The sequence below is a fragment of the Dermochelys coriacea genome, chromosome 2 (assembly GCF_009764565.3).
Source record: "Dermochelys coriacea isolate rDerCor1 chromosome 2, rDerCor1.pri.v4, whole genome shotgun sequence".
NCBI classification, from domain to species: domain Eukaryota; kingdom Metazoa; phylum Chordata; order Testudines; family Dermochelyidae; genus Dermochelys; species Dermochelys coriacea.
Window position 1 is genome coordinate 223,009,474 of NC_050069.1, and position 26,861 is coordinate 223,036,334.

At 39.3% G+C, this 26,861-nt stretch overlaps 1 protein-coding gene across 26 annotated transcripts in view; it reads right to left on the reverse strand.

The window, feature by feature from the left end:
• The window catches only part of PPP1R9A (protein phosphatase 1 regulatory subunit 9A), a 266,680-nt gene that overhangs the window by 46,561 nt on the left and 193,258 nt on the right, over positions 1-26,861 (reverse strand). For 7 of the 26 annotated variants that reach the window (XM_043509281.1, XM_043509280.1, XM_043509270.1 and 4 more), the window contains exons 6-10: positions 22,577-22,712; positions 12,758-12,913; positions 11,814-11,858; positions 5,357-5,410; positions 2,683-2,912 (exon numbers count right to left, since the gene is read on the reverse strand). In XM_043509281.1, coding sequence (XP_043365216.1) covers positions 2,683-2,912; positions 5,357-5,410; positions 11,814-11,858; positions 12,758-12,913; positions 22,577-22,712 — 621 coding nt within the window. Of the gene's footprint in view, positions 1-2,682; positions 2,913-5,356; positions 5,411-11,813; positions 11,859-12,757; positions 12,914-17,133; positions 17,197-22,576; positions 22,713-26,861 lie in introns of all 26 variants that reach the window. The other 19 variants (XM_043509271.1, XM_043509282.1, XM_043509272.1 and 16 more) reach the window with 3 other exon arrangements.

Consider the following 26,861-nt stretch of genomic DNA (forward strand, 5'->3'; position numbering starts at 1 on the left):
GCAGTCTCTCGTTGGAGTCTGTTTCTGAAGCTTTTTTGTTGAAGTATAGCCACTCTTAGGTCTGTGATCGAGTGACCAGAGAGATTGAAGTGTTCTCCAACTGGTTTTTGAATGTTATAATTCTTGACGTCTGATTTGTGTCCATTCATTCTTTTGCGTAGAGACTGTCCAGTTTGGCCAATGTACATGGCAGAGGGGCATTGCTGGCACATGATGGCATATATCACATTGGTAGATGCGCAGGTGAACGAGCCTCTGATTGTGTGACTGATGTGATTAGGCCCTATGATGGTATCCCCTGAATAGATATGTGGACAGAGTTGGCAACGGGCTTTGTTGCAAGGATAGGTTCCTGGGTTAGTGGTTCTGTTGTGTGGTGTGTGGTTGCTGGTGAGTATTTGCTTCAGATTGGGGGGCTGTCTGTAAGCAAGGACTGGTCTGTCTCCCAAGATCTGTGAGAGTGATGGGTCGTCCTTCAGGATAGGTTGTAGATCCTTGATGATGCGTTGGAGAGGTTTTAGTTGGGGGCTGAAGGTGATGGCTAGTGGCGTTCTGTTGTTTTCTTTGTTGGGCCTGTCCTGTAGTAGGTGACTTCTGGGTACTCTTCTGGCTCTGTCAATCTGTAAAAAGTAAAACTATTTCCCCATGGTATTTCTCCCTCCCACCCCACCCCCCACTGTTCCTCTGATATTCTTGTTAACTGCTGGAATTAGCCTACCTTGCTTGTCACCATGAAAGGTTTTCCTCCTTTCCCCCCCCTGCTGCTGGTGATGGCTTATCTTAAGTGATCACTCTCCTTACAGTGTGTATGATAAACCCATTGTTTCATGTTCTCTGTGTGTGTGTATATAAATCTCTCCTCTGTTTTTTCCACCAAATGCATCCGATGAAGTGAGCTGTAGCTCACGAAAGCTTATGCTCTAATAAATTTGTTAGTCTCTAAGGTGCCACAAGTACTCCTTTTCTTTTTGCGAATACAGACTAACACGGCTGCTACTCTGAAACCTGTCATTAATATACCCGTTTATTTAAAAAATAATCCTTAGTTAACAGGAGATTTGGTACTAATCCGATAATACTAAACATGCAGCTGCAAGTAGGAGAAAATAACTGAGCAGTTATTATCAACCAAATGAGTAAACATATTGTAGTAAACTAATTAAGGTAAAAATCCCACTTATTCAAACTGTCAACAACAACTGTGTTGAAACTGTGATAAACTAAACTAACCTTTTCATAATTTGTACTTATAAAGCATCATTACTTCAAATTATGTTGAATTTTGCAGCATCAGTTGGGATGGAATCGCTCTGTTAGATATGAAAATGACTGGGTATCACCACTTAATTTACATCTGTAACGCATAAGGTACAAAACTAATTATCCAAAAATTAAAAGTAAATCAGTGATGTAATTTAGGATTTTGAAGCAGTCAAAAATTATAGGACAGATCCTCCACTGCTGTAACTCTCGGTAGTACAACGGAGTTCACACCAACTGATGGTTTGGCCCTACTTCGATTGTCTTGAAAAGCTGAGGCCATTATTGATCCAATGGCACCATTCACAACAGATGCCAGTTAGTTCTTGTAGACTGGCAAAATTCCACTGTGGTTAATGACATTTTGTCTACCTAAAATCCTCCTTGTCGTTTCAGTGGGATAGGGTATTCAATTCCTCTGCTTGGAGCTGTCTATTGTTGCTATATACTGTTAAAACAGCTGAGTTTCATTATAGAAATGGCTGATTTCAGTAGCAGATGAAGCAATCCTAGTGTAAAATTATTTGGAGAATGAAAATTATTTCTGAGATGTCAGGAATGGGGGGGTCAGGAGAAACTGACCCCCCCTCCAAACTGCTGAGGTATGCTCTAGTTGATTCAGTTCAATTCAAACATTCTCAAGAGTCAGGAAGAAGAAAAACACAGCGTGAGAATGTCTCAACATGATTTGCTTCTTCATGTTGCATCAATACAAAACAATACTTAGTCAAACTGAGGCAACATCATCATAAACTGCTGCAAATATGGCTCTCTAACACAAAGACTAATACTGCAAATTAATTAATTTATAGTCATTTAAAAATATGCACAATGCCGATATTTTTAGTAATAAAAGCCCCAACCCCTAATCAGGGGTGGCCAACCTGCACCTGAGAAGGAGCCAGAATTTACCAGTGTAGATTGCCAAAGAGCCACAGTAACACATCAGAGCTCCCCCCGACTCCTGCCGGCAGTCCCACTGATCAGCACCTCCCGCTCCCTCCCACAGTGTGCAGGAAGCTCTGAGGGGGAATGGGAGAAGCAAGGGCATGGCAGGCTTGGGGGAGGGGGTGGGAAGGGACAGGGCCTTGGAGGAAAGGGTAGAGCGGGGGCAGAGCCTTTGGCAGAGCCAGGGATTGTGCAGTGAGCACCCCCTGGCACACTGGAAAGTTGGCACCTGTAGCTCCAGCCCCAGAGTCAGTGCCTATACAAGGAGCTGCATTTCAACCTCTGAAGAGCTGCATGCAGCTCTGGAACCACAGGTTGGCCACCCCTGGTTTTGATGGTAGCAAAGTGAAAAATGTTGTTTATCTTACAGGCCTTTAACACTGGGTTTCATATTTCGAGAGAGACACAGGTATATGACATAAACATTCCCTATCTGGCCACTATTTCAATTTTTGGCCCATAGCAGCTGCTTACTTTTGCTGAAAGTCCTTGATCAATTTCTTTGCTTTGTTATATTTCTTCTCCAAAGCCTGATACTGGCTTTGAGTCTCTTTGAGGTGTTCATTCACAGTGTGACACAGGGTTTGGGCCTCAATCCAGTAGCTCTCTAGTTTCATCATCCTTTCCTTATTCTCCTCAATGTTCTGTTGCAGCTGGGTCTTCTCCAGTTCCCATCTCACTTTCTCATTCTCTGCAGCCTGTAGCTGGACACAGCAAATACAGTGGCTTGAGAGTAAATAGCTGCATTAAAAATCAGTAATTCAAGATGCTTTGAAATACTGAGAGGCGTTAATAGCAGTGTCTTAATGATTATAAAGGTTGTGCATTACTAATGCAAAGGCCATTCCTGTACAATGAGAAATTCTAATACATGTTTGACACGAAAGAATGAATAAACTTAAATTAATTTGAGTCTTTTGCATCTGGCATCCACTGCAGCTTCTATGCTTCCGTTGAATGTTGTAGCATTTAAAAATTCCAGCTTTCTAATGTTGGTGATTTCTGATGGTGTGCCTGGGACATAGTAGGGCACTGGGAGTGTATTCTACCTCATGTATCTGAAGCAGGTATGTTAGAAAGCACTATGGACTAAGAAACTCAAGATTTTTTATTATTAGAATTACAAATTGTAACTTCTATATTTGATTTTACCACAAAGCTATTTAGAAAACAATGGAGGAAAAGCTAATTGTGTCTTATCTAGCTAACTGCCTTCTTTTTGAAATCAGAAACTTTTGAACTTGAAATTTATTGCACCAGTTTTCATGCAATGATAATTTCTTAATCATAATCTGCGTAATTTAGAAAGTTAGAAAGGAAGATTCGTATCTTAATACACTGAGAGAAGTATTAGTAGAGCTAATATTAAATTTTAATTTGGAAGTTTTTTTTTAATTAAACAGACAAGTTTTAAACCCAATATTTCAACTAATTTTTAAAGCAGTTATAAGAATAGGAAAAATCTGGTTCTAGTTTATAAATCTTAAACTTAGTTTATGTTTTTAAATTATCAAAGAGATGATACTGATAGAAAAAGTCCATTATATTTATTGGGCTCTGTCTTGCAAGGGGCTGAACACTCTGTCCACGATCCAGCCAAGCGCTTAAGCACCTGATTAACTTTAAGGCTAAGCACAGTGGTGGTCCCACTGAGTGAAATCTTAGACCCACTGAAGTGAATGGGAGTCTTTCCATTGGTCCAACAGTCAGGATTTTTCCCAATAAATTCAGAGTAGTTAATTCTTTTGTATCAATGGAAGAAAAGTGCTAGGTAAAATCTAGATATTATTTATTATTATTAAAACTAACTGCAGGCTTAAGTGCTTGGCTGGATCAGGGTCAGATTTCTCAGCACCTTGCAGATTGAAGTCCATACAATTTACAAAAAGCAAATAATGTTTTATGCACTGTCTAGTTACTTATCAACAGCAGTTAACTTGTACTGGCAAAGCTGTGATGATATCATAAATGATGCACACAACAAACAGAGTAATCTGTAGACTGAACATATTGTTTTACTAGCAGTTTAACCAAAAATAGCCCTGGCTCTACTAAAAAGGTCAGGCACAAATGTGTGGCAAAGAAAAAGACAATGACTCCAATCCTGCCACTGGTTTTGCAGAGATGAATGCCTACATCCAGGATGTATTACAGGGAAGTCGATGGGGCTGTGCATGGGCACAAAGGTGTATCCATATGGGTGCAATTGCTGGATCAGAGCCTAAACTGGAAGGACAGAAAGAAATTTCTGGCTTCCTAAAATGAAAGAGAACAATGAGAGTTCACATAAAATAAAATTACAATTGCCTTTTAACAGTAATCTTAGCTGATCTATTTGATAAACACTAAGCTAATTATATGATGGGTGTGGATGTTTGTAAGAAAAAATCAGCTGAATCCTTTTTCAATTTTAAAAATTGCTCTTTTGTCTTCCTTTTATTTTCTTCTGTAATATATATAAAATGTTATTGTAAAACCTATTACTCAACAACTGAATCATTATCAAAAACTGAACTCCTCGTAAAGGTTACATTGGTATTAAAAGGCCAAACATAAGAAAATACATTTTCTATATATTAATAAATTAAATCTAATTTCTAAGAGCTAATTGTGAGATAATTTCCTCCATGAAATCAATCAGCTTTTGCCTTTTATAACGCATTTTACACTGTATGCAGTAGTTTCTCTTGTATGTAAAAAGCAAATATTGTATCCAAAGAAATTAATAGTTAAAGGAAAGGAAAATGCCAAAAGTCATAGGGGGAGAATAAAATAGTTAGTCTTCAGATCTCTACTGATCAGAAAACTATTAAGAAGGCTACAATTATTGAATATAAATATAATTTATGGAATTGTTAAAGAAAATTAATTAGTACAGTATAAAGCTAAAAATCTGTCTTTTAGTCATTATGTTATCCTTCAAAATGCACATTTAATGAAAACTAGATATTTTAGCAATTTCTCAATAGCTATGCTTTAGATTTTACTGAAACCTCTACTGGAAGACCTACACCCAAACAAGCTTAATTTGAGTTTAATTTTAATTAGGTCTTTCTTAGTAAGAACTTTGGTTTACATACAGATATGTGTCTTCCATCAGATAAAAGGGAAAAAAATTAGCATGAATTAACTATGTATTGATCCTTACCTTTGTCTTCAGCTTTTGGATCTCAGCCTCTGTAACTGCATGTTTGATTTGCAACTAAAATTAAAAGCACAAAATGAACAAGTGAACTAAGAGATTGAATGCTCCAATATTTTTAAAGCTTGTGCTGCCAGTTGAATACCTTATTACACAGCAGAAGGCCTAGAGAAATGCTGCAGTGCAGTACATTGTAAATTAGAATGTTTAGCTTGCAAAATGACTCAGTCTATGCAACCTAATTAAAGAGAGGGTTCTGCCTAACCACTCATAATTTCCGATTAGGACACCCAATCTGTCTGGCAAAAATAAACATCTTGCACTTAAAAAAAAAAAAAAGAGATGAAGATAGCTTTTATCTTGCTTGGTTTTTGCTCTCCTCTGATTTGAATGTGAAAATATCCCAGTGCACGCTGGAGTTTGTAGAAAGTCCCATTTATTGGATTAAGCAGGCATATCACAGAAAGCAAATACAGAAACAGATGATTTAATAGCTCCAAATGAGAGAGAAGCTTGCAGGGAGGATTCCACACATACAGGTACCACATGCAGGGGAGAGGAAAAAGTGGCGATCTTCTCATAGGTCTTGTCTCCATTGCAACAGTTAGCTTGAGTTACTCCACTTGACCTAGACTAATTTGAGTGAGGGCAGCCCACTGCAATACAACACTCGAGCTACACAAAGTGATTGGATTAGGATCTGATGAGCAGTGCTAATCTGAGCTATAGCCTGTAGCTGAGTTCACACTGCATTACTAGCTTGAGCATCAGCAGCACTCGCGCATCAACCTATACTTGATGGAGCATCTAGCTTTAGTTTAAAATGCCACTTAACTCAAACTAGAGATTTCTGCGTGTGGACTGGAGTCAGGTTAGGGTCAAAACTTGAGCTATAGTTCAAGAGAACAGTGCAATGAAGACAAGCGCTCAGTCTATAGTTTATGCACATTGTAGTTTCACTGGATCATCTGTGACTGTGGAAATCCCGTGAAGAGGGATTATTTATTTTAATATATATATTTACATTTTCAAAAGAATGCCTATATTTACCCAAATACAACTTTACCTAAGGTATCTTAACCTTTATTATTAGGGTCCTAGCAAATTCACAGCAATGAAAAACATGTCATGGACAGTGAAATCTGGTCTCCCCCCATGACATCTGGTCTTTTGTGTGCTTTTACCCTATACTATACGGATTTCATGGGGAGACAAGTGTTTCTCAAACTGGGGGTCCCGACCCAAAAGTCAGTTGCAGGGGGGTCACAAGGTTGTTGCAGGGGGGGGGGGGGTCACAAGGTTATTTATTGCCACCCTTTCTTCTGCACTGCCTTCAGAGCTGGGAGGCCAGAGAGCAGCAGCTGTTGGCCAGGTGCCCAGCTCTGAAGGCAGTGCTCTGCCAGCTGCAGCACAGAAATAAGGGTGGCAATACCATACCATGCCATTTTTTGATTTGTGTTGCTGCTGGCGGCAGCTCTGCCTTCAGAGTTGAGCTCCCGCCAGCAGCTGCTGCTCTCCAGCTGCCCAGCTCTGAAGGCAGCGCCACCACCAGCAGCAGCACAGAAGTAAGGGTACAGTACTACAATGCCCCCCACCCCTCCCAAGTCCTTTTTGGGTCAGGACCTCAACAATTACAACACAGCAAAATTTCAGATTTAAATGCCTGAAATCATGAAATTTACAATTTTTAAAATCCTATGACCATGAAATTGACCAAAATGGACCATGAATGTGTTAGGGCCCTATTTATTATGGATTAGGGAGGCTGAATTGCAGTTACTTCACAGTTAAGGTTGGGGTATAGTTTGTACTTAAAGCAGCCAGCTTCTTTCTTTTGTATGAAAAACAGAGTGTGCCTGCTCCAAATGTGCAATGCATAATCTCTGCATAATACTTAAATTTTCTGAGGATTTTCAAGTAAATTTTGTTAATTAATTTCCAAATCTTATCAAATCAAAACAAGGTTCAAAAGTTTGTATATAGTGAGAGTTTGTACATATATCTAGGGTTATGTAATTATTTTATTAACAAAAAAATATGTTATTCAACACAACTGAAACCATGCTTAGCCATTGGACAACATGATTTACATTAGCCACTTCCATTTTGTATCAGGGTATGCAGGAGCCTTTTGGATCCGTTCAGGAGAGGTGCAAAACACTGCCTTTCTGTCACATGCAATAATGCTCCCTGCAGGTGAAAATGGGGATTAACACAGAGTGTGGGCACTGGGTTTTCCTAGCCCCAGGCCATTTGTGCTACACACGAGAAGATTAACTGTGGCAAAAGGAACGACTGCTCTCTTGGAGACCAGGATGTCTATAAAACAGGTCAGACAGTTCAGGGTCAGAGCTCTTGAGCTGGCTGAATACATTTCAAAGTTAGGATCTGTGGCAAAAACAACAGCTACGATGATCAATACCAGCATCTTTGTGAAAGTGCCCAGCTGGCTCAGAGGCTCCATTTTCACAACAAGGCACTGGCATGATGATACTTTGCTTCATAAAAATAATAGCTGCTACTTTGTTACAGGTATAACTCTATAAATGCTGTAAGACTATAAATCCCCACTCCCATCCCCCGCATTAGGCTGTAGCTTTGGCACATTACTAGGGACAAGTGACAATAGTGTTGGTGTGACTGTCCAGAACTGAGCAGAAAACATAGTAGAAAGCAAATATGGTCTGTATGTGGGGGTGATGGCAGTGGTGGTGAGCTTGGTGAAGCAGATGCTGGAAGGAAGACTTCTCTACTGGGGCAGAGATGAAGTTGTGGTATATATGGATGTTGTGCTAATGGTCAGGTGTGTGTGTCTCCGATGCAAGAGTAAAGGTATGTACAGTTAGGTGCCTTATTTTTCATTTCCTTATTTTGTGCTAAGTATGTTATTTATAGATCAACTTTAACTGACACACCAATGTAGTGTTTTTGCATATTACTATAGATACTTCCTCCAACAAGAATTCCCCCTCTTTCAAGGCTAGGAGAGGAAAGTTTATGGGCCAGATCCTTGGATAGTATAAATCAGGATACCAGCTATGCAGATTTACACCAGCTGAGGATCTGGATCTATAATTTAAAAAGAGTTTCCCATTATCTGGTGATTCAAAACTTTTCCACACAATTAGATGACTCAACTGGTATTTTATAATTAAAAAGAAAGAAAAAATATCTAAGGGAAGCTCTCCTGAGGGCTAAATGCTTATCCAATTGAGTTACGAAAAGCCAATAAAGATGACTCTAAATTATATGCTGTAAACTGCCATTCCTGACCAGGTAAGACTAGCAGAGAGATCAGCATTTCTCTGCATGCACATTGGCCCCAATTCTGCAATCAATGGAAGTTTCTTGCATAGAGGACTGCAGGATTGGGCCTAGGATGTAGAAGGAGGAAGCTGAGCGCTTGCCAATAGTACAGCTCTTTAATGTTCTTGCATATTCTGTTTCCAATCTATGGCTTTGGGGCACTGAGGAAGACAACATCCTGAGAAAGAGAGGATGAGTGCAGGTGGCAAAGATAATGCTTTTGTGCGTACAGATATTTTTAATATATCTTTTCTTTCATACAATTACAAAGATTGGGAATGAGTCAGATAAAACAGAAACAAGTGCCTTCCTAGCTCCAATAGGAACATATAACTTTGGCTAGCGGTTCACTTAATTCATTTCACCAGCATAAAACCCAAGTAGTAAAACATTATATGGGTGGGGTGATGAGCTAGGGAGACAAACTCTATCTGTTAACTCTAGAGTGGGGTGCACAACTGTCGTGCAGCTTTCGATGGCTGGACCAGCAGTCACAGCTGCTCCTTCACACTGGCACCAGTCCCCACATGGTGCTTAACCAGTGATCCTCACTGCCACAGTACCTCCAAAGAGCTTAAGTGGGCCTTCCACCCTTCGATCACTAGATGTTAGAACTATATCAGGAAAGGAGGAATTTTTGGACTCTTCCTTCTCTGTCCAAATAGGAGTGGAGGATTTGCAAGGGAGATGTTATGTTTAGTATCTACAAGATGCATCCATAATGTGTCAGACTTCTGAACTCCTTCACACCTGGTTCCCTGCACTGCAAGACCTGGATCAGGCTGGTAACTGTGAGTGACTAGAAGAACAGGAAAAATTAGAAGAGAGCCACCCTCAAAAATATGGTGTTTGTGCAAACACCAAACCTTTACTTAAATCAGCTATCTTGCTGCCTTGCGGTAAGATGAGATGAAGGGGAGGATGGCTATATTAGACTATGTCCTTTCCAGAGGTAATGATGCAACAGAAAGTTCATGATTTGATGCCGTGGGCCATCTGCTTGCAGCCCCTCTCCATCCCTCCTATAAAAGCTCACAAGCAAACAAACTATATTTAGACTATTATTAAAGAGACTTGTATCAAACAAACAAAACCAGAGCTGTTGCATAAATTACAATCTGCTCAGGTACAGATGGTTTTATCTGTTATTTTTATGCTTTCTCTTATTAAGTAAAAAATGAATACTGATCATTCAGTCAGATCATTGAATCAGCACATGGTACAGCAGATCCCACTGAGGTAGAAACAGAAGCAGAGACTTTTCTCACAAACATACCAATGTGTAGACTGGACATTTGGAATGTTTTTGTTTGGACAAAAGGAATTATGTTTTGCAATACAGAGAGCAAATATATGTTTCTCTTTGACTGAAGGCAGAGGTGTAATGGACATTTTAATGCATTTGTGTTTTAGCACTAAATTAGGGGCTAGGTAAATGGTTTGGCAAGCAAATCTGGATCTTAGATATATCATATGCATGTTCCTTGGGGGGAACAGGTCATGTATGTTTCTTTCTATGTTTTACACAATGCCATGTACATTCTTGGCACACAAACATTATTTCAGATTTTTATATATAGCACAATAAGTTTTTCTAGTGCTATACAGGATCATTGTTAACAATGATACTTTACTTTATGTAAAGTATTTCATCCTCAAAAGTGCTTTACAAATATTAATTAATTTATCCTCACAACAATGTAAATAGTACTGCCAATATTTTATCAAGAGAAAAAAGGGTTTAAAGTGGTTTGTCTAAGACCACAGAGAGTCTGTTTGCATACCCAGTGTTACATTTTTGTATTGCAATAGGAAAGAAACTATCTAAAAAGTCTCTTTTCAAGTTCATCCAAAGTTCAAAGCGTGCTTGGCTGTGTAACTATGTTTTATTTTTGCCGACAAATATGCATAGGTTACATTAAAAAAATTCAAGAAAATATATGTAAGTATTCCAATTTCCTTACTAAAAGAAAAATGTGTGACAAAAGTATAAGGTTCCTAAGTAAGAGACAAGTCAAACTTATTTGAGCATATTTTTCATCTGCAACAGTTGAATTCAATTCAACTTATTAGGTCACTCTTATGTTTGAAGATGATGTCCAATCCACTATTATTCAATACTGTCATATAGCTCCATGATAATAAGAAGAAAGAATAGCTCTTCTCTAACTACAACCCCAGCAAACATCAGAGTGAGTGTGAATAGCACCAGTAGCACATCTAATGTTGAACAAATTCAGGGCAAATGCCATTAAAAACATGAACTAACTCTAAGTCAACAAAACTTAGCTATATCCTGTTAAACGCAGACAGTGAACAAACTACAAGGCTGTGTTCATATTTTGCTTATAACTATGTGGGTGAGCAATCAAAGATTCAGCTGTAATATAAGTAGGACTTATGTGGTTACATTTCCTTTTCAAGCTCTCTTAGAGCCACCTGGATTTGAAGCTTCCCAACTCCCTGATTCTGATATCATCTACACTGGGACTTTGAGTTAAGTAAACCAGTTCCTTAAACAGTTTAAAGCCAGCTTGGGCATATTCAAATACAGTGTAGACCAGTCCATACTGGCTGACCTAACCGTTTAACAGACTTGATGAGAATTATGTTCAAGCACAGATTTCAGGGTAATTCAGTTAAAGGCCCACAGCTTGCCCACCACTGCTTTGCACTTTGGATAGCCTTTTATACAGAGAGAACAAAATGGAAGTAAACATTACCAGATCAGAATGGAACATTTTATTAAGCACTGTGCACTCATTTGAAACAGTTATCAATGACTACACAAGATGCAAGGTAGTGGAGAATCAGGCCACCAGTGTGGACAGAATTTAACACAGCAGCTCACCATTGTCTATAGTCTGAGATTTTAAAACCGGGGTCTTAAAACCAGCCATCACGATGAGGAGAGTCAATGCCAAAATGTGCTGAAAAACTCCTTCCAGAGAAAAACACTTATGAACAATAAGCACCTTAAGGCTGAAGACGACACCAGCTGAGTGAGGAATGACACAGTGACTGGTTACCCTCTAAGTCTAACACCCAGTGCCAATCATATGTATTTATAGAAAATAAGAGAACTGGCTTTGGGAGGGCAGGGAAAACTGTTTCTTTTACATCTCCCCGCTGGCCCCAGGAGGGTGCTGCCGCTCACCTCCCCCATGAGGCTCCGGCTGCTCTCACCCCTTCCATCTTCACCCTATTTAAAAAAGAAAAATGGACTTTATTGTCACGGTTCTTGGCCCAATCGCTCCAGCCACATGGGGAGCACTAATTGCAACCACACATGTCTCACGTCCCCATTGACATCACACTTTGTGGAAGATGAGGCACAAACCATATCAAGGGCTCAGACCTAAAGTACAGTGGCACTAGAGCTGATATGTCTGTCATGCTTTGTGAGTGATTCACTGATTGCAGCTAACATCGCTGACCCAAGCCAGACTTAGTACTAGCAGGCGCTGTGCAAGCCTCTTCCTCACCCAGCACTATCAAAGCACCTCAACCCCAACCTGCAACGTGCCTGCTTCTCCAAAAAAGGAGCCTTTCTTAAACCAACTGCCAGACGTGTCACACTGCAGTACTCTTAAGAGTGATTTTGTGATGTGGGTAGAAAGAACTAAGAGAGTCCACTACATTCATTTTCACTGAAGTGTAGCCCATTTGTCTCTCAATGAACTCCAGATTCAAATCTTAAAGTAAACATTTGTTTAGAAAGACAATCGATCCGCCAGCAATGAATTAACTCGCAGCTTCCTCTCCTAGCTGAAAAATTGCAAATAAAGTCCCGAGACATAGAAGGATTTTTTGTTGAAAATTTATTAAACTGTAAATTGTTCTAATTAGGAGCATTATTGCCGATTCATGCTTTGCGGAGCCTTTGTCAACACAACGGATATCTGGCAACAAATTTTAAAAACAACTGAGAAAATGGGTCTCACTTATTTCAAGCATGACTGCTTGAGCCATTTATAACTATTGACTACACAAATAAGATGGGAATCAATTCTGTTATTCTAAGAGAAATCCAAATAATTGAAGAATGAGATTACTAGAACCAGTGCTGTCCCAGAAATCTCGCCCAGCTGTCCATCTTACCTCTTTAAATTTGTGAGCAAGCTTGGTGGTGTCCAGTTCGGTTGGGGAAAACATGTCGTCATTCTCAGGAAGATCAAACACTTCAATGGCCATGTCACCTCCTGGAAGGACAGGTCCCATGTCTTCTTCATCTTCATCCGTAGCATATTCCCCTGTCTTAATATTATGGAGTTAAAATATTTCAGTTATCCTCTTATTAGACATAGCTTGTTTGCACTGTAATTAAAAAGTTAAATCTAACACCTGAACACTTCCATATGCTCACTGAAATTACTAAGCATGCACATACAGGATTCTGCATGCAACAAAAGTTATATTCTCTCAGATCTGGCACAAGCAGTTAGGAATCTCAGTAGTAAAAGTTAGCTCAATCATAATGTTTTAGTGCACTGGGTTACAGGAAAACAAAAACATAGGTACTGCAGCATTTTCAGAAAAGATCAGTCTGTCTTTATAAAGCTGTAGTTTAGTGGCTCTCAATCTTTTTAATAGCAAGACTCCTGCCCTCTTCCATTTAACAAAGATTTAGCTGGGAACCGTTCTCATTTAACAATATGGAAAGGACAGGGCTGTGCTGACCCCTGGCACTTGTTTATAAGACCACTGGAGATTGTGACCCTTAGGCTGAAAAGCCACAATGCATTTGAATATTGGGTGGTTTATTCATTATGTCTGAATTCATATAAGAAGCATAAGATCTGCATTAAAAGATACTTTTCTGAAAAAAAAAATCAATGGGGTGAAAAGCTGGCCCACTGTAGTCAACGGCCAAATTCCCATTGGCTTCAATGGGAACAGGATTTCACCCTGTATGAGCAACCTGATTTCACTGGTTCTGAACAAGAGTGGTGGGTGTTTCTTGGGTTGGTGAAATGTGGTTTGTGAAATGAGCACTCTCTTACAAGATGGAGAGAATGCTGAAAAACTATAAACAATCTTCAAACCATTTCTCAAAAATGGGAAATACAATCTAATGTTAATGAAGAAGAAAAAGTCATATAATTATTGCAAAACACTCCCAGGAATTCTAAACTAATATGTAATAAGGACAACTCCCCTTAAATTAGACTCTTAATTGACATCATGTAAATGTTAATAATATCTGTGATGTGCTGTACATACAGTTATGCTGTTATACCAGCTGGCATTGGCTGGTCAGAGAGCTAATCTGTAACTTCCTATTCTCCAGTGGGTAACAAGGAGAGTGGTGTGGGAGATGTTATGCTGACACTGGGGCATCCAGGTTTCCCCCACTCTGAAGGACCCTTCAGGAAGCCAATTAAAAAGGCATTCTAGCTGCTCTACATTGCTAGACTGGAGGCCAGAATCAGGCCCCGAGAGTCAAGGTTCCCGAGTTCAATTACCATTTCTGTCACTGACTTGCTATGTAAACTTGGAAAAGTCATTTAACCTCCCACTACACTACAGCTTCCCCCATGTAAAAAAGAGAATAATAATACTTACCCACCAAAGTGTTGTGAGGTTTAATTAACATCTGTAAAATGCTCTCAGATCCTCAGATGAAAGTGCACAGCATTTCAATCACAAATCTATTCTCATCAAGCTCGAAGTAATTGCTAGGGCCATTTTTTATTAATACATTTTAAATATTGGGGGGAGATTTTCAAAGGCACAAACAGCATTTAAGCACCTAACTCTTATTGCCTTTCAATAGGACTCAGATACCTAACTGCCATTTGCACCTTTGCCAAGCAACCCCATTATTTAAACAGTGCTAATAGGTGTTTTACACACAAGTATGAACCATATTATTGGCAATGAATATATAATAAATATCACCACTTTTCACCTATATAGCAAATCTCACAGGAAATTTTAAGATTTATAGAAAAAGAAACCTTATTTTCAATTTAAGACTACTATAGAGAAGAGTAAAAAAAATGAAAGTTGTAAAATAAAGAACTTGCTAGAATCCTTTCAGTGAAAAGAGGTATTAAAAGAACTTATGTCATCCCTTTGGTATGACCAATCCACACACATTAGTGTGGATTAGTGAAATGTGAACACTACTCCTATGAGGCCTAATTGAATATACCTGTCTGGGCATTTGTAATAATGTTATACATATTGTGTGTGTGTGTGTGTGTGTGTGTGTGTGTGTGTGTGTGTGTGTGTGTGAGAGAGAGAGAGAGAGTGTGTACACACACACACAATATACATATATTTTACATACTTAGTATATTCTATACATATTTTATATGTATTCTGTGCTGAAACGGGATCTTCAGAACAGTTACATATTCCTCCAAATTATTTTTATTTATCCTTCTTTTACTGCTTTTAGTTTTGTATCCTTCACTAGAATATATTCTTAGAGCTCATGTGAGTAACATTGAATTTAAGGAGACTACTCACATAAGCAAAATTACTCATATTCATGTTTGCAGAATCAGGCTCATAGATAGAACAGAAACTTTATTTTCCACCAAATACTGGCCTTTTCCATGTAACACCACATTTATTGTTTTCCTGTTTCTAATGATGCTGGAAATTAGCATAGATTTACTGATTTACTTTCTTGTTAGTGCACCAGTGTTATTAATGGAAACACCTAGCAAAGGAAACACATGGCACATGCTCCAACTCCGAAGTCTCTGGGCAGGGCTCCAACACAACTCTGGGACCAGTATTTGTTAGTGAAATTCTGTGGCAGATGCCAGTAAAGATTGTTTTGGTTAGGTCTTAATTTCAAACTTGCAATTTAAAAAACAGTATTTTTTATCTGTTGACTGACTATAGGATGCTGAATTTAACTTTGCTTTTACATATACAGCCAGATTGTGAAGGATAGTCTCAAATCAGATCATCAAATTTTAAAGGTCAATTTTGGAGTCTAAAATACCCAAAGTCTCTTAAACCTAAGAAAACGACTATCCTTAGAACTAAATATCAAAGGCACGGATTTTTCTTCACTAGGTAGCCAGGGTGTCAATGTAGTCTGATGTGAACTTGGTTTTCATTGGGTGGGAAAATTTGTTTTGCTCTGGAGTCTTCAAATACACTGGCACTGCATTGTGTGTTAAGACACCATTTGAAAGGAAAACTTCCATTTCTATTCATAATAAGCTAGATCACAAACAAATTCAATTTGTGCAATGTCAATTCTGCAGCTGTCGTTCTTGGCAGGTGCCACAACTGACAGCTCCCTCACCTGATGAACCTTCTAAGTTCACAAACTGGAAGTCTTCTCGTTGCCCCACAACTCCTCCTCCTCCCCTCCCAGTATCCCACATCTTCCAAAATGCTTCCCTCTACTAGCCATGATTCCCATGAACATTAGGTGGTGTTAACTGGAAACATTCCTCTCCCCTCCACAGACAGCACTGGCTGAGCCTGCAATCTCTCCCTTCTGCCATACATCACATATTCCAAACCTTCCAGACATGGAGGTGTTAGGAGAAGAATAGAGAGCTGACAGGTAACAAGCCAGGAGGAACACAGCACAACTGCCATTTTCACCGAGAGGCACCATGTCTGGGGGGTGTATTTCTGAAGACCTGTGATGGGCATGGCTAAATGGAGGCAGAGATGGGACCCTCAGCCAGTGAACCGAAGCCTTATCTATGAACCATCTCACATCGGTTTAGATAAAGGGGCTTTTAAGAACTGATTTGCTAAACTGGCAAAAAACCATGTGCAGACAGTCTTCATTTGGTTTAAGAGCGGCTTATACCAATTTAGCTTAAATTGACTTACAGACCATTATTAAATAGAAAGAAGAGTGTTTTTAAACTCATTTAAGTTAAGTTGGGGCAACAGTTTATTATAGACAGGCTGCAGAGTTTCGCCAGATGAGGGTGCTGTCAAAACTGACATTCACCCCCTCTGAACAGATAGGTGTAAGGCAGCACTTATGTAGACAAAAAGGAAAAATTTACATCAAGTGAGGGTAGTTTGTGTGCACTCACACAATCATTTCTGCTTCAGCTGATGGAAAACAATTGTTTGAAGCAAAAACACCTCAGTCCTCTAGCATAGACAAGGTCATAGGTTGGTATTTGAACAAAGTATAGAACGAGACAATGGCAGTATAATATCATTCGTGACAATGGGCCTGTTCATGCCCTCTCTGAAATAACTGGGAGTTTCGCTAACGACTTCAAAAGAGGCAGGATTGGACTCTATAATTAAGTAACTAAATAATGCAAAAAATGTGTTTAAAAAAGTACAACATGGCAATTTAAGGGAACACCTGATGTATATGTCATGAACATACACTGACTGATTAATTAAGTCTGCTGCTTGTTACGTCACATAAAACTACTATTAAGTTAATAAGCCATACATGAAAATTTAATTAGTGTAAAAGAAGCAGCAAAGCACATACAAAAGTTATTTGCTTCAAAATAACAAACCTTTTTAAGGTAACAATTGTTATTGTAGTTGCCTGAGGCTCCTTGAAATTCTCTCTCAGTTTTCTAAAATAGTTGACAACAAAAAATAAAACAAGAATTCTTCTGTACGGTAGCCAAATGAGAAGTTATATTATGCACTCTGACAGCAAAAGTTCAGTTCACACTGTCTTCATGATGGCTGAAATTCTCCCCTATATAATTAGGTCAGCAAAAGTCCTATTCAACACTTAAGTTCTATGGAAAACCAGGCACTTAAGTGGTATATCGGCCTTTTGTTAGCTCTCTATATCAGGATGGATTTCATTTGATATTATTCAATCAATTTTGCTGTACACTGCAGCAGATAATACCATAAAATCATCTTTAAAAATGTGAATAGTAACTCTATTGTATTTTTCCATCTTAAATGGAAAACATGTTAATTCATATAGCTTATCAGCCAGACCTGCTGGGAAGAAGATTGGAGATACACAGTCTAGGCAGAATTTAGCATGAGGCAGTGCAGCGAGTGGAGACCTGAGAAATGACAGGGGAGTAACAGAGGAGGAGAAGGACCTTGGAGTATTGGTTGATCACAGGATGATTATGAGCCGCCAATGTGATATGGCAGTGAAAAAAGCTAATGCGGTCTTGGGATGCATCAGGCGGGGTATTTCCAGTAGAGATAAGGAGGTGTTGGTACCATTATACAAGGCACTGGTGAGACCTCACCTGGAATACTGTGTGCAGTTCTGGTCTCCCATGTTTAAAAAGGATGAATTCAAACTAGAACAGGTACAGAGAAGGGCTACTAGGATGATCCGAGAAATGGAAAACCTGTCTTATGAAAGGAGCTTGGCTTGTTTAACCTAACCAAAAGAAGGTTGAGGGAAATATGGTTGCTCTCTATAAATATATCAGAGGGATAAATACCAGAGAGGGAGAGGAATTATTTAAGCTCAGTACAATTGTGGACACAAGAACAAATGGATATAAACTGGCCATCGGGAAGTTTAGACTTGAAATTAGACGAAGGTTTCTAACCATCAGAGGAGTGAAGTTCTGCAATAGCCTTCCAAGGGAAGCAGTGGGGAAAAGACCTATCTGGCTTCAAGATTAAACCCTAAGTTTATGGAGGAGATGGTATGATGGGATAACATGATTTTGGCAATTAATTGATCTTTAAATATTCATGGTAAATAGGCCCAATGGCCTGTGATGGGATGTTAGATGGAGTGGGATCTGAGTTACTACAGAGAATTCTTTTCTGGGTATCTGGCTGGTGAGTCTTGCCCATATGCTCAGGGTTCAGCTGATCACCATATTTGGGGTCGGGAAGGAATTTTCCTCAAGGGCAGATTGGAAGAGGCCCTGGGGGTTTTTCGTCTTCCTCTGTAGCATGGGGCAAAGGTAACTTGCTGGAGGATTCTTTGCATCTTGAAGTCTTTAAACCATGTTTTGAGGACTTCAGTAGCTCAGACATAGGTGAGAGGTTTATTGCAGGAGTGGATGGATGAGATTCTGTGGCCTACGTTGTGCAGGAGGTCGGACTAGATGATCATGATGGTCCCTTCTGGCCTTAATATCTATGAATCTATCTATGAATAGCATAGATAATAAATAGAGTGGCCCTGACTTTCTTCTCATGTATACTGGGGGAAATCGGGATTAATGGTCCAATGAGCATAATTAAGATCACACTCGGGCTTAATCTTTTGTTTATCTACAAGTCTCAAATAGTGATGAAATGATACTTAATGGACTATGGACATAGTTTAATGCTACCTCTTCATCAATTTTTTTCTGACAACTTACACTCAGCTCATCACGTGAACGACACTTGAAGTATACTGGAGTGGCATCAACTACCACTTTCACAACATTTCTAGTTACTACAATTGGAAACACTGGATTTGCTTAACAATTTGCCCCCATTTAAAAGCAATCTTTTGGTATTTGGATATTAATGCACATAACATAATATTTTGCTTCTTCATGTAACTCATGTCATTTTCTAAACTGGTTCTCAGGTTACTTTGAACACTGATAAAATAAGGATAAAAACTGAAAACCTATTCAGACCATAGATATAATAAAAAAACTAATGATATTTTACTCAGCTGTTAATAAAACACAAAAATACTTGTCCATAGCAAGTTGGTGAGTAGAAATTTGCAAGGTTGCTACAGAGCTTGCATATAATTCAGTATGAAATACAGCTATTGCAAAGAAGGAATGTTACAACTATTGTCCGGCTATACCAGAAGAACAGGAGATACTGGAAGTGGTTTAATTAGTGGAATTGGTTTAATTAGAGTACAATTTTATTAACAACTGTCTGAGAGTACCCAGCAGATAAAAGCGTACAGTGCAGGTATCTCCATGATCAATTCAATATCTACTCTGGGGGCTTCTGTCAGATCCTCCCCCCGGATCCCCAGCAACCCCTCTCCTGGGACCTTACCATCCCCCTTTCTCGAATGAGGGGGAAGGTAGGCTATAAAGGAGGGGGGGAGGTTGGCTCCCTGCCATGCCAGTCATAGGAGCCCCAAACCCCCTTTCCACTCCTTTAAAAACACATTCTTTAAATCTTTTACCAAACTATTTATCTGATCACAATTCTATTCCCCCCAGAGCACCTGCACCAGACATCCATCCCACACTTACATAATGAGTTGCAACATCATAGCCTAACTCCCATTCCATGCTCGCCCCAACTAAGCTCCCTGCCCCGCTTTCCCCCGAATCCACTATAGAGAAAACAAAAAAAAACTCACTCTGCCTGGGCCAATCTGGCAATGAGGGAAAAATTCCTCCCTAGTCCCCCCGCTCCAGTAAGGAGTAGCTAGCGCAATGCTCACAGCAGACCCTGATATTTCATCACTTTCAAGGGTAAGAGGGTGGCTGCTGCCCCGCTTGGTCCTAGTGAAAGAAGGCTTTTACCCAATATAATTTCCCCTCTCTTCCAGTTACCTGGGAGATGAGTTAGTGTCCCCTTGATGACCCACTCTACATTTGCAGCAACGTCAGTGCCTTTCCGTCCTTAAAGAGGTGTATCCCTTTGCCTGGCATGCCAAACCACCCCCTCCTCCCTCACCACACACCCCGTTTAAGGTGCAGTGCAGTGATTGTCTTCAATGGTTTATGACAAAATGTAACAGGTGGATGGACTAAAACACGTTTGGAAGGATTAGATTTTTATCAGTAAATGTTAGTAAATGGCGATTTCACCGCACACACGTAAACCGATGATGAAATATTTCCATTGATAGTAACAGAAATCTACAGACAGGTAAAGAAAGAAAACTGTTGATTGAAAGCTTATTAGAACTTGATTTAAGCATATCTATTTTGTATACCTTGACTTGTGATGTTGACAATTTGTGTTTAAACAGTTATAAAGGTTTAACTTTTTTAATCTTGTCTACAGTCATTAAATAATTGTCTGATCCCCTCAATTTCTCACAACTGTGAAAATTTAAATCTATAAAAATCTATAAAAAATAAAAAATGTTTAAAACCCACAATTCTGCATATGTATGAAAATTTAAATAGATTAAAAATAGAAAAAATACTTAAAAATAAACATCAATATTATCCATTGAAATTATAAAATAATAAAAACCAAATTCTGCCAAGCTTAAATAAAATAAAAGAGAGGGAAAGGACAATGACAAAACAACAGTGAGATGAGGCAATTTTGCAGTAGGTCCCACCTGAAAGAAGGCACCTCCAACAACACAGTACTTTCCAACACCATTCTTGGGGCATTAGGTCAGAATTGATTCAAAGGAAACAGTGTAATCAAGTGAATCACCAACACCAACTGTGACCCAGGGATCTCTTGGTGACAACTGGCAGAGGGCACTGAAGTATTTAGGGTTACAAGGGATCCCCCGGGTCTGGTATCTATGTACTAGTTGGTATCTAGTTCACCAAACAGTTATACAAGATCTCTGCTGAAAGCCTGTGTCACACTGGTCCTCAAAATCACTGTTAAATGTATGCACGGGTAATGTAAGGAGTTATGTATATATACTGAAAATGATGTTCTTAAGATCTGTGACTTGGGGCTGGTCACCAAAAGGTGAGAAACATTTCTTTCAAGCAACAGATTTTTATCATAGAATCATAGACCGGAAGGAACCTCAGTAGGTCATTTAGTTCAGTCCCCTGCACTCAAGGCAGGACTACATAATAACTAGACCATTCCTGACAGGTGTTTGTTTAACCTGTTCTTAAAAAAAATCCAATGATGGAGATTCCACAACCTCCCTGGGCAATTTGTTCCAGTGCTTAATCACACTGACAGTTAGGATGTTTTTCCTAAGATCCAATCTAAGCCTCCCTTGCTGCAATTTAAGCCCATTGCTTTTTGTCTTACCATCAGAGGTAGGGAGAGGGGCATTTTAAGGGGTTAGGGAGAAATTAAGGGGATTGTATGACTAAAGCCTGTTGGTGTCAGAATGAGTATATGTGTACATTGTGAGTGTTGAGAGATGTAAACATGAGGACTCTGAACATGCATTTCAGTAAAGGCTGTACATGATGTGGGTTAATCTGCATCCTAACGCACGGGGGTCCATCAGATACCCAAAAAGAAAAAATAGATTAGATGGAAGTTTCAAAACAACACTTCTTACTAATTCATTTAATGGAGGCTGAAGATGATAAAGGACAATTGCCCTCATGCGTCTCTCTTCAGAAACCCCCCAAAAATTAATTACTGGAAGATAAAAAATAATCATTTTCCCAGAGAGAGAATAATGCTGCAGTGTATTAGCAAACCAACCTCCTTTCCTTAATATAGACACAGCAGACACTGCCACAAAAGAGCAATGCTTTCAGAAGTGTCTATCAACTTGATGTTCACTCTCCTCCAACAAAAGGATTATTTTAAATACATGCTGAAAAACTTAGTAAGTGACTTTGTTCCTGAAAAAGGACACATGCTAAAATTGGTAAAGAAACCATTAGAGTTGGTGGAGAGAGAGAGACAGCAGATCCAAGTGTCTCTTTGACTGACTGTATAGAAAATCTAGACCAGATCTGGCCCTACACTACTAAGCTGTGCTAATGGGAGCAGAGGATTTAGGAATCTTGTCCTATGCAACAGCAGGACAAGATTCCTACCAGGCATTCATGAGACTCATAGTCATATACACCAGCTATTGTGCTGGCTAGTGCATCACTGCCCCAAGTTGAAACAGTCTTAAAGATCTATATTGATTAAAAAACATATGCACTTCAGTGTGGGCATTTTTACATTTTTGAGCACCATAGGAATATATGTATTAGTAAAAACAGGTGTATGTCGTTACAGACATGGTACAATAGATTTAGCTTTCATATGAGACTGCTTTCACTCACCATTATCTCAAAGCATGTTAGAAAGAATGAACTGGAAATCGAAAAGGGAACATTACGAAGTAATGAATAGGAGGAATGTTAACAAGTATATTACCTCATCATCATCTGCATCATATTGTGCATAATGCTTTTCCAGGAGCTCTCTCTGGCGACGCTCTTGTTCTAGAGTCTGACTAATCAGCTGAGCAACCTCACTTACTTGTCCTGGCTTTTCTCGTCCAATTACAAACCTGCATAAAACATTATTGAACAAGATTATTCTTCAGTCCTTTCTCAAGCTATGTTTGAATTTTGGTCAGAGCCAGGTGTACATTAACTGTGCAAAATATCTGATCTGCATCCATATGCAAAGCCTACTATGTAGACTATCCTTGTCAGAGAAGAAACAATATACCCAGACATGGTGTGACCAGGTCACGAAATGACTGTGTTAAAAAAACAACATCACCACTAACAATGCTTGTGAAGTCTGGCTCCAAATTCCCCTTCCACAGTGTGTGAACCCAATGGATTTAGACCCAGAGCAGAGCAAATTTGTTACATACATCATCTACTCCTGAGGGAATTCTGCGCCACTGCGCAATGCAGAATTTACACAGAAATTAATGTTCTGCACAGAATTTCCTTCCCCCCAGCCCCACAGAAATGGGCTGCAGAGCTGCTGGCCACCACTAAGGGCAACTGGACCCTGCAGAGCCTGGGTCCCCAGCTTGCAAATACAAGACACTGCTGAGGGAAAGGAGAAGGGAGCTGGACGGCTGCCAGCAGCTTCAGTTCCCGGCATATTCTAAAGGAAGGAGGCAGCGTGCAGAAATCTCCACACAAGTCTGGGACCCAGCATCAGGCTGTTTCTCCCTCTGGATCCATGGGCTCTGGGGAGTAGGGGATGTGAGAGAGTGGGCTGGGGGGGCATCCAGCAGCTAGGCGCTGGGGAGGACAGGGGGTGCAAGTGTGTGATCTGGGATACACCCCACAGCTGAGCTCGGGGTGGGGGGGAGGAGGTGCAAATGTCTGGGCTGGGGAGCCCCGTAGCTGGGCTCTAGAGGATAAGGGGTGCGAGTGTCTGGGCTGGGGAGCACCCTACACCTGGACTCGGTGGGGGGCGCGAGTCTCTGGGTTGGGGGACCCTGCAGCTGGGCTCTGGAGGGGAGAGGGTGCCCTGCAGCTGGGCTCTGGAGGGGAGGGGATGCGAGTGTCTGAGCTGGGGGGGCCCTGCAGCTGGGCTCTGGGGGAAGAGGGGGTGTGAGCTGGGCTGGGGGGGCCCTGCAGCTGGGCTCTGGAGGGTAGGGGTGCAGAGAAACGGGAACTGGGTTGTCACAGTGGTTTCTTTAACTCTCTACACCTGGGGGAATTTATTTTGTATCTGTATTGTTACAGACATACAGTAGAACCTCAGAGTTATGGACACCAGAGTTACGAACTGACCAGTCAAACACACACCTCATTTGGAACCGGAAGCATGCAATCAGGCAGCAGTAGAGACAAAAAAAAAAAATACAGTACTGTACTGTTAAACAAAAACTACTAAAAAAAGAAAAGGGAAAGCAGCACTTTTCTTCTCCATAGTAAAGTTTCAAAGCTGTATTAAGTCAATGTTCAGTTGTAAACTTTTGAAACCACCACCATAACTTTTTGTTCAGAGTTAGGAACATTTCAGAGTTATGAACAACCTCCATTCCGAAAGTGTTCTTAACTCTGAGGTTCTACTGTAGTTGCTGACAGGTATTTTGAAATAAATTACCAAAACAAAACAATTGAAGCTGGCATTATTAAAAAATTGTTATTTTGACAAATAAAATATGAAGAATTTTAAAATATTGTGCACAGAATTTTTAATTATTGGCGCAGAATTCCTGAAGGAGTAATCATCACTTCCAATCCAATAACCGTAGCACATGTCCTCCCACAAGCCTGAAAAAAAAAAAACAATCACATGGTAGCAGCAGAGAGAGATTTCTGTCGGTTTATGGGGAAAGGAGTGTGTACTATAGATTCACTGTTCTATCCTCCCCGGCCTGCATTGCATTTCCTGCTTGTTATACACACCTTTGTGGCCCCTATCCCACCCCCACTAAAGTGGAGAATCAGTCTCTGTGTTTTTTGTCCAATCAGTTTGGCTTTTGATTTTCATCTTTTCCCATGGATACATCTATAGATGATACTAATGCTGTTTTCCTAATTCAAACTGCATTTAAGTTTTCCTGTTATTTCATGAAATTCTATCACTACACTATTCTCCCAAAGTCTGTTATTGCTGCAGGTTCAAAACTTATTCTCTGTTCAGGTTTCCCTTGCTTTGGTTGAAACCCACTGCTTTCAGATCTAGTTTTTCAGCAATTACATTTTAGGATCAGCTTTGGCTGTAACACAGATTTTTTCCAGTACATTGGATGTGCTGTAATTAGATGCTCAGTGTATTACAGTAGTAATGACAAATAATCACACTATAATACCAGTGTTATAAATAAGTGAGAGACACTTAGGAGTTTAAATTAATCAAAGTTAGAAGAGTATTTTCTTAACATGCTAGAAAGAGGATTAGCTGCTTATAGCTGAAAAACATTATGCAGATCTGTAAAGCAAAATCAGGCCACTGAGACATTCCAAATGATGATTTAGTTGTTTTCTAAACGTTTGGGGAAAAAGATGAACATATATAAGACACTGGAAAGTGCATTATATTCTATGTAAAAGGAAAAATTTGATTTGTATTAGATAGCACTGTGCATTCTTAAAAGTCATTTGGAATTTGGCATCTGTGTAACACAAGGTCCCATGAGTGGATAAACCCATTCCCTATGCCAAGTAATCTGTCAGACCAGGGTGGATAAAAAAACCTCTGTGATTTAAAAAAAACAAACAGATATTTTAATTTAAATTGGATTTTTGTATTTAAATTAAATATAGCATTATTTAAAAAAATAAACCTATTTAAAATTACTCTGAAATTGACAACCTATGTTAAGATCTAAACTTATTATAATCTATTAAATATATAAAATAATATTAAGCAGTATATATTTGATGCCCAGTTTTAAAGGAAGTCAACCCACTGAACTGGTGGAAGTCATGGGCTAAGCACCTGGATTCAAGGTTTGTTGAAATGCTAAACCAGCTTTTGACAGCAGTAGCTTCTTTTGCAGGTGCAGAAAGAATATTTTCTTCATTTCAGTTTATTCAGCTATAGCTCAGTTCAATGACTAGTCCAGCCAAAGTTCAGAGACCAATTGGGAGTTGAAAAAGCAGGAAAACTTGTTTTCCTCTTCCAATTTATGAATGCAAACTAAGTATGAGAGGGCAAGATCTGCAAGCTCTAAAATCTGGAAGGACATGATGATCAGAAACAATCAGTTCAATTCATTAACTACAAGTCATACTTCCTTTGTTTAAGTGCAAAACATGTTTTGAAAAAACTTGTCTTCTGGTGTATCCAGTGCTTTTTATGTACTTTTATTTAACAACATTTTTACAAAATGTAAAATATGTTTTGTGCATTTTAATCAATCAAATTTGAATTTTCATCCAAATAGACTTTGACAAAAATCACAAGTAAAAAATTAATCATAATCAAGTAAACGATGCATCAGTCACCATTTTCTAATACGTTAAAAGTGTAACTATTAAGAATCTGAACAAATACAAGTTAAGCTATATAATTGCTTAAATAAATAAGTATAACACAGTGTATCGTCTGGGTTAGCTAAAAAAAGCACCAAATCTAATGAAAGGCTATATCAAGTTGCAAAGCAATATGTTTCAGTTGTTACTAACTAATGAAAATCAACCTTTGTTTAGAAAATAACTAAAAAGAAGTACACATGCAATACACAATTAAAATTCATGATTTAAATTAAGGTTTCTTGCTTGCTGATTTAAATCATGCTTAAAATTGGTGATTTAAATCACTTTGATTTAATGAAGTCATAGACAATTAGAAAGGAATACAATTTGGAGATATGCTGAACACCACAGAAGAGAAGTAGCCAAGGATGATTTCCAAAGGGGAAAGAAAGGTGACTAAAATGACCCCATTTGAAATGATGATGCCAAGAGTTCAAGCTGGAGAACAAAACAAGCCATTCACAAAGAACATAGTTAGCTTTCTAATATCAACAGGAAACATAGGGGGAACCAGAATACAAATCAACATTTTAACCCTCATCAAACCAGGTCTCAAACTGACACTCTGATCCTGCTGTCACTAAATCTGGCACTGGGACCCGACCACAACAGAGGGATAAAGCATCTCCTTGTGGCCTCTCTGGCCTATTCCTTCCACATAGTGACGCAACACCAACACAACACACAGCCTGGTCCTGTCTCTTCTGATCTATAGTTTTAGGACCTAATACTCCTCCAAATGAATAAAATGGCCAAAT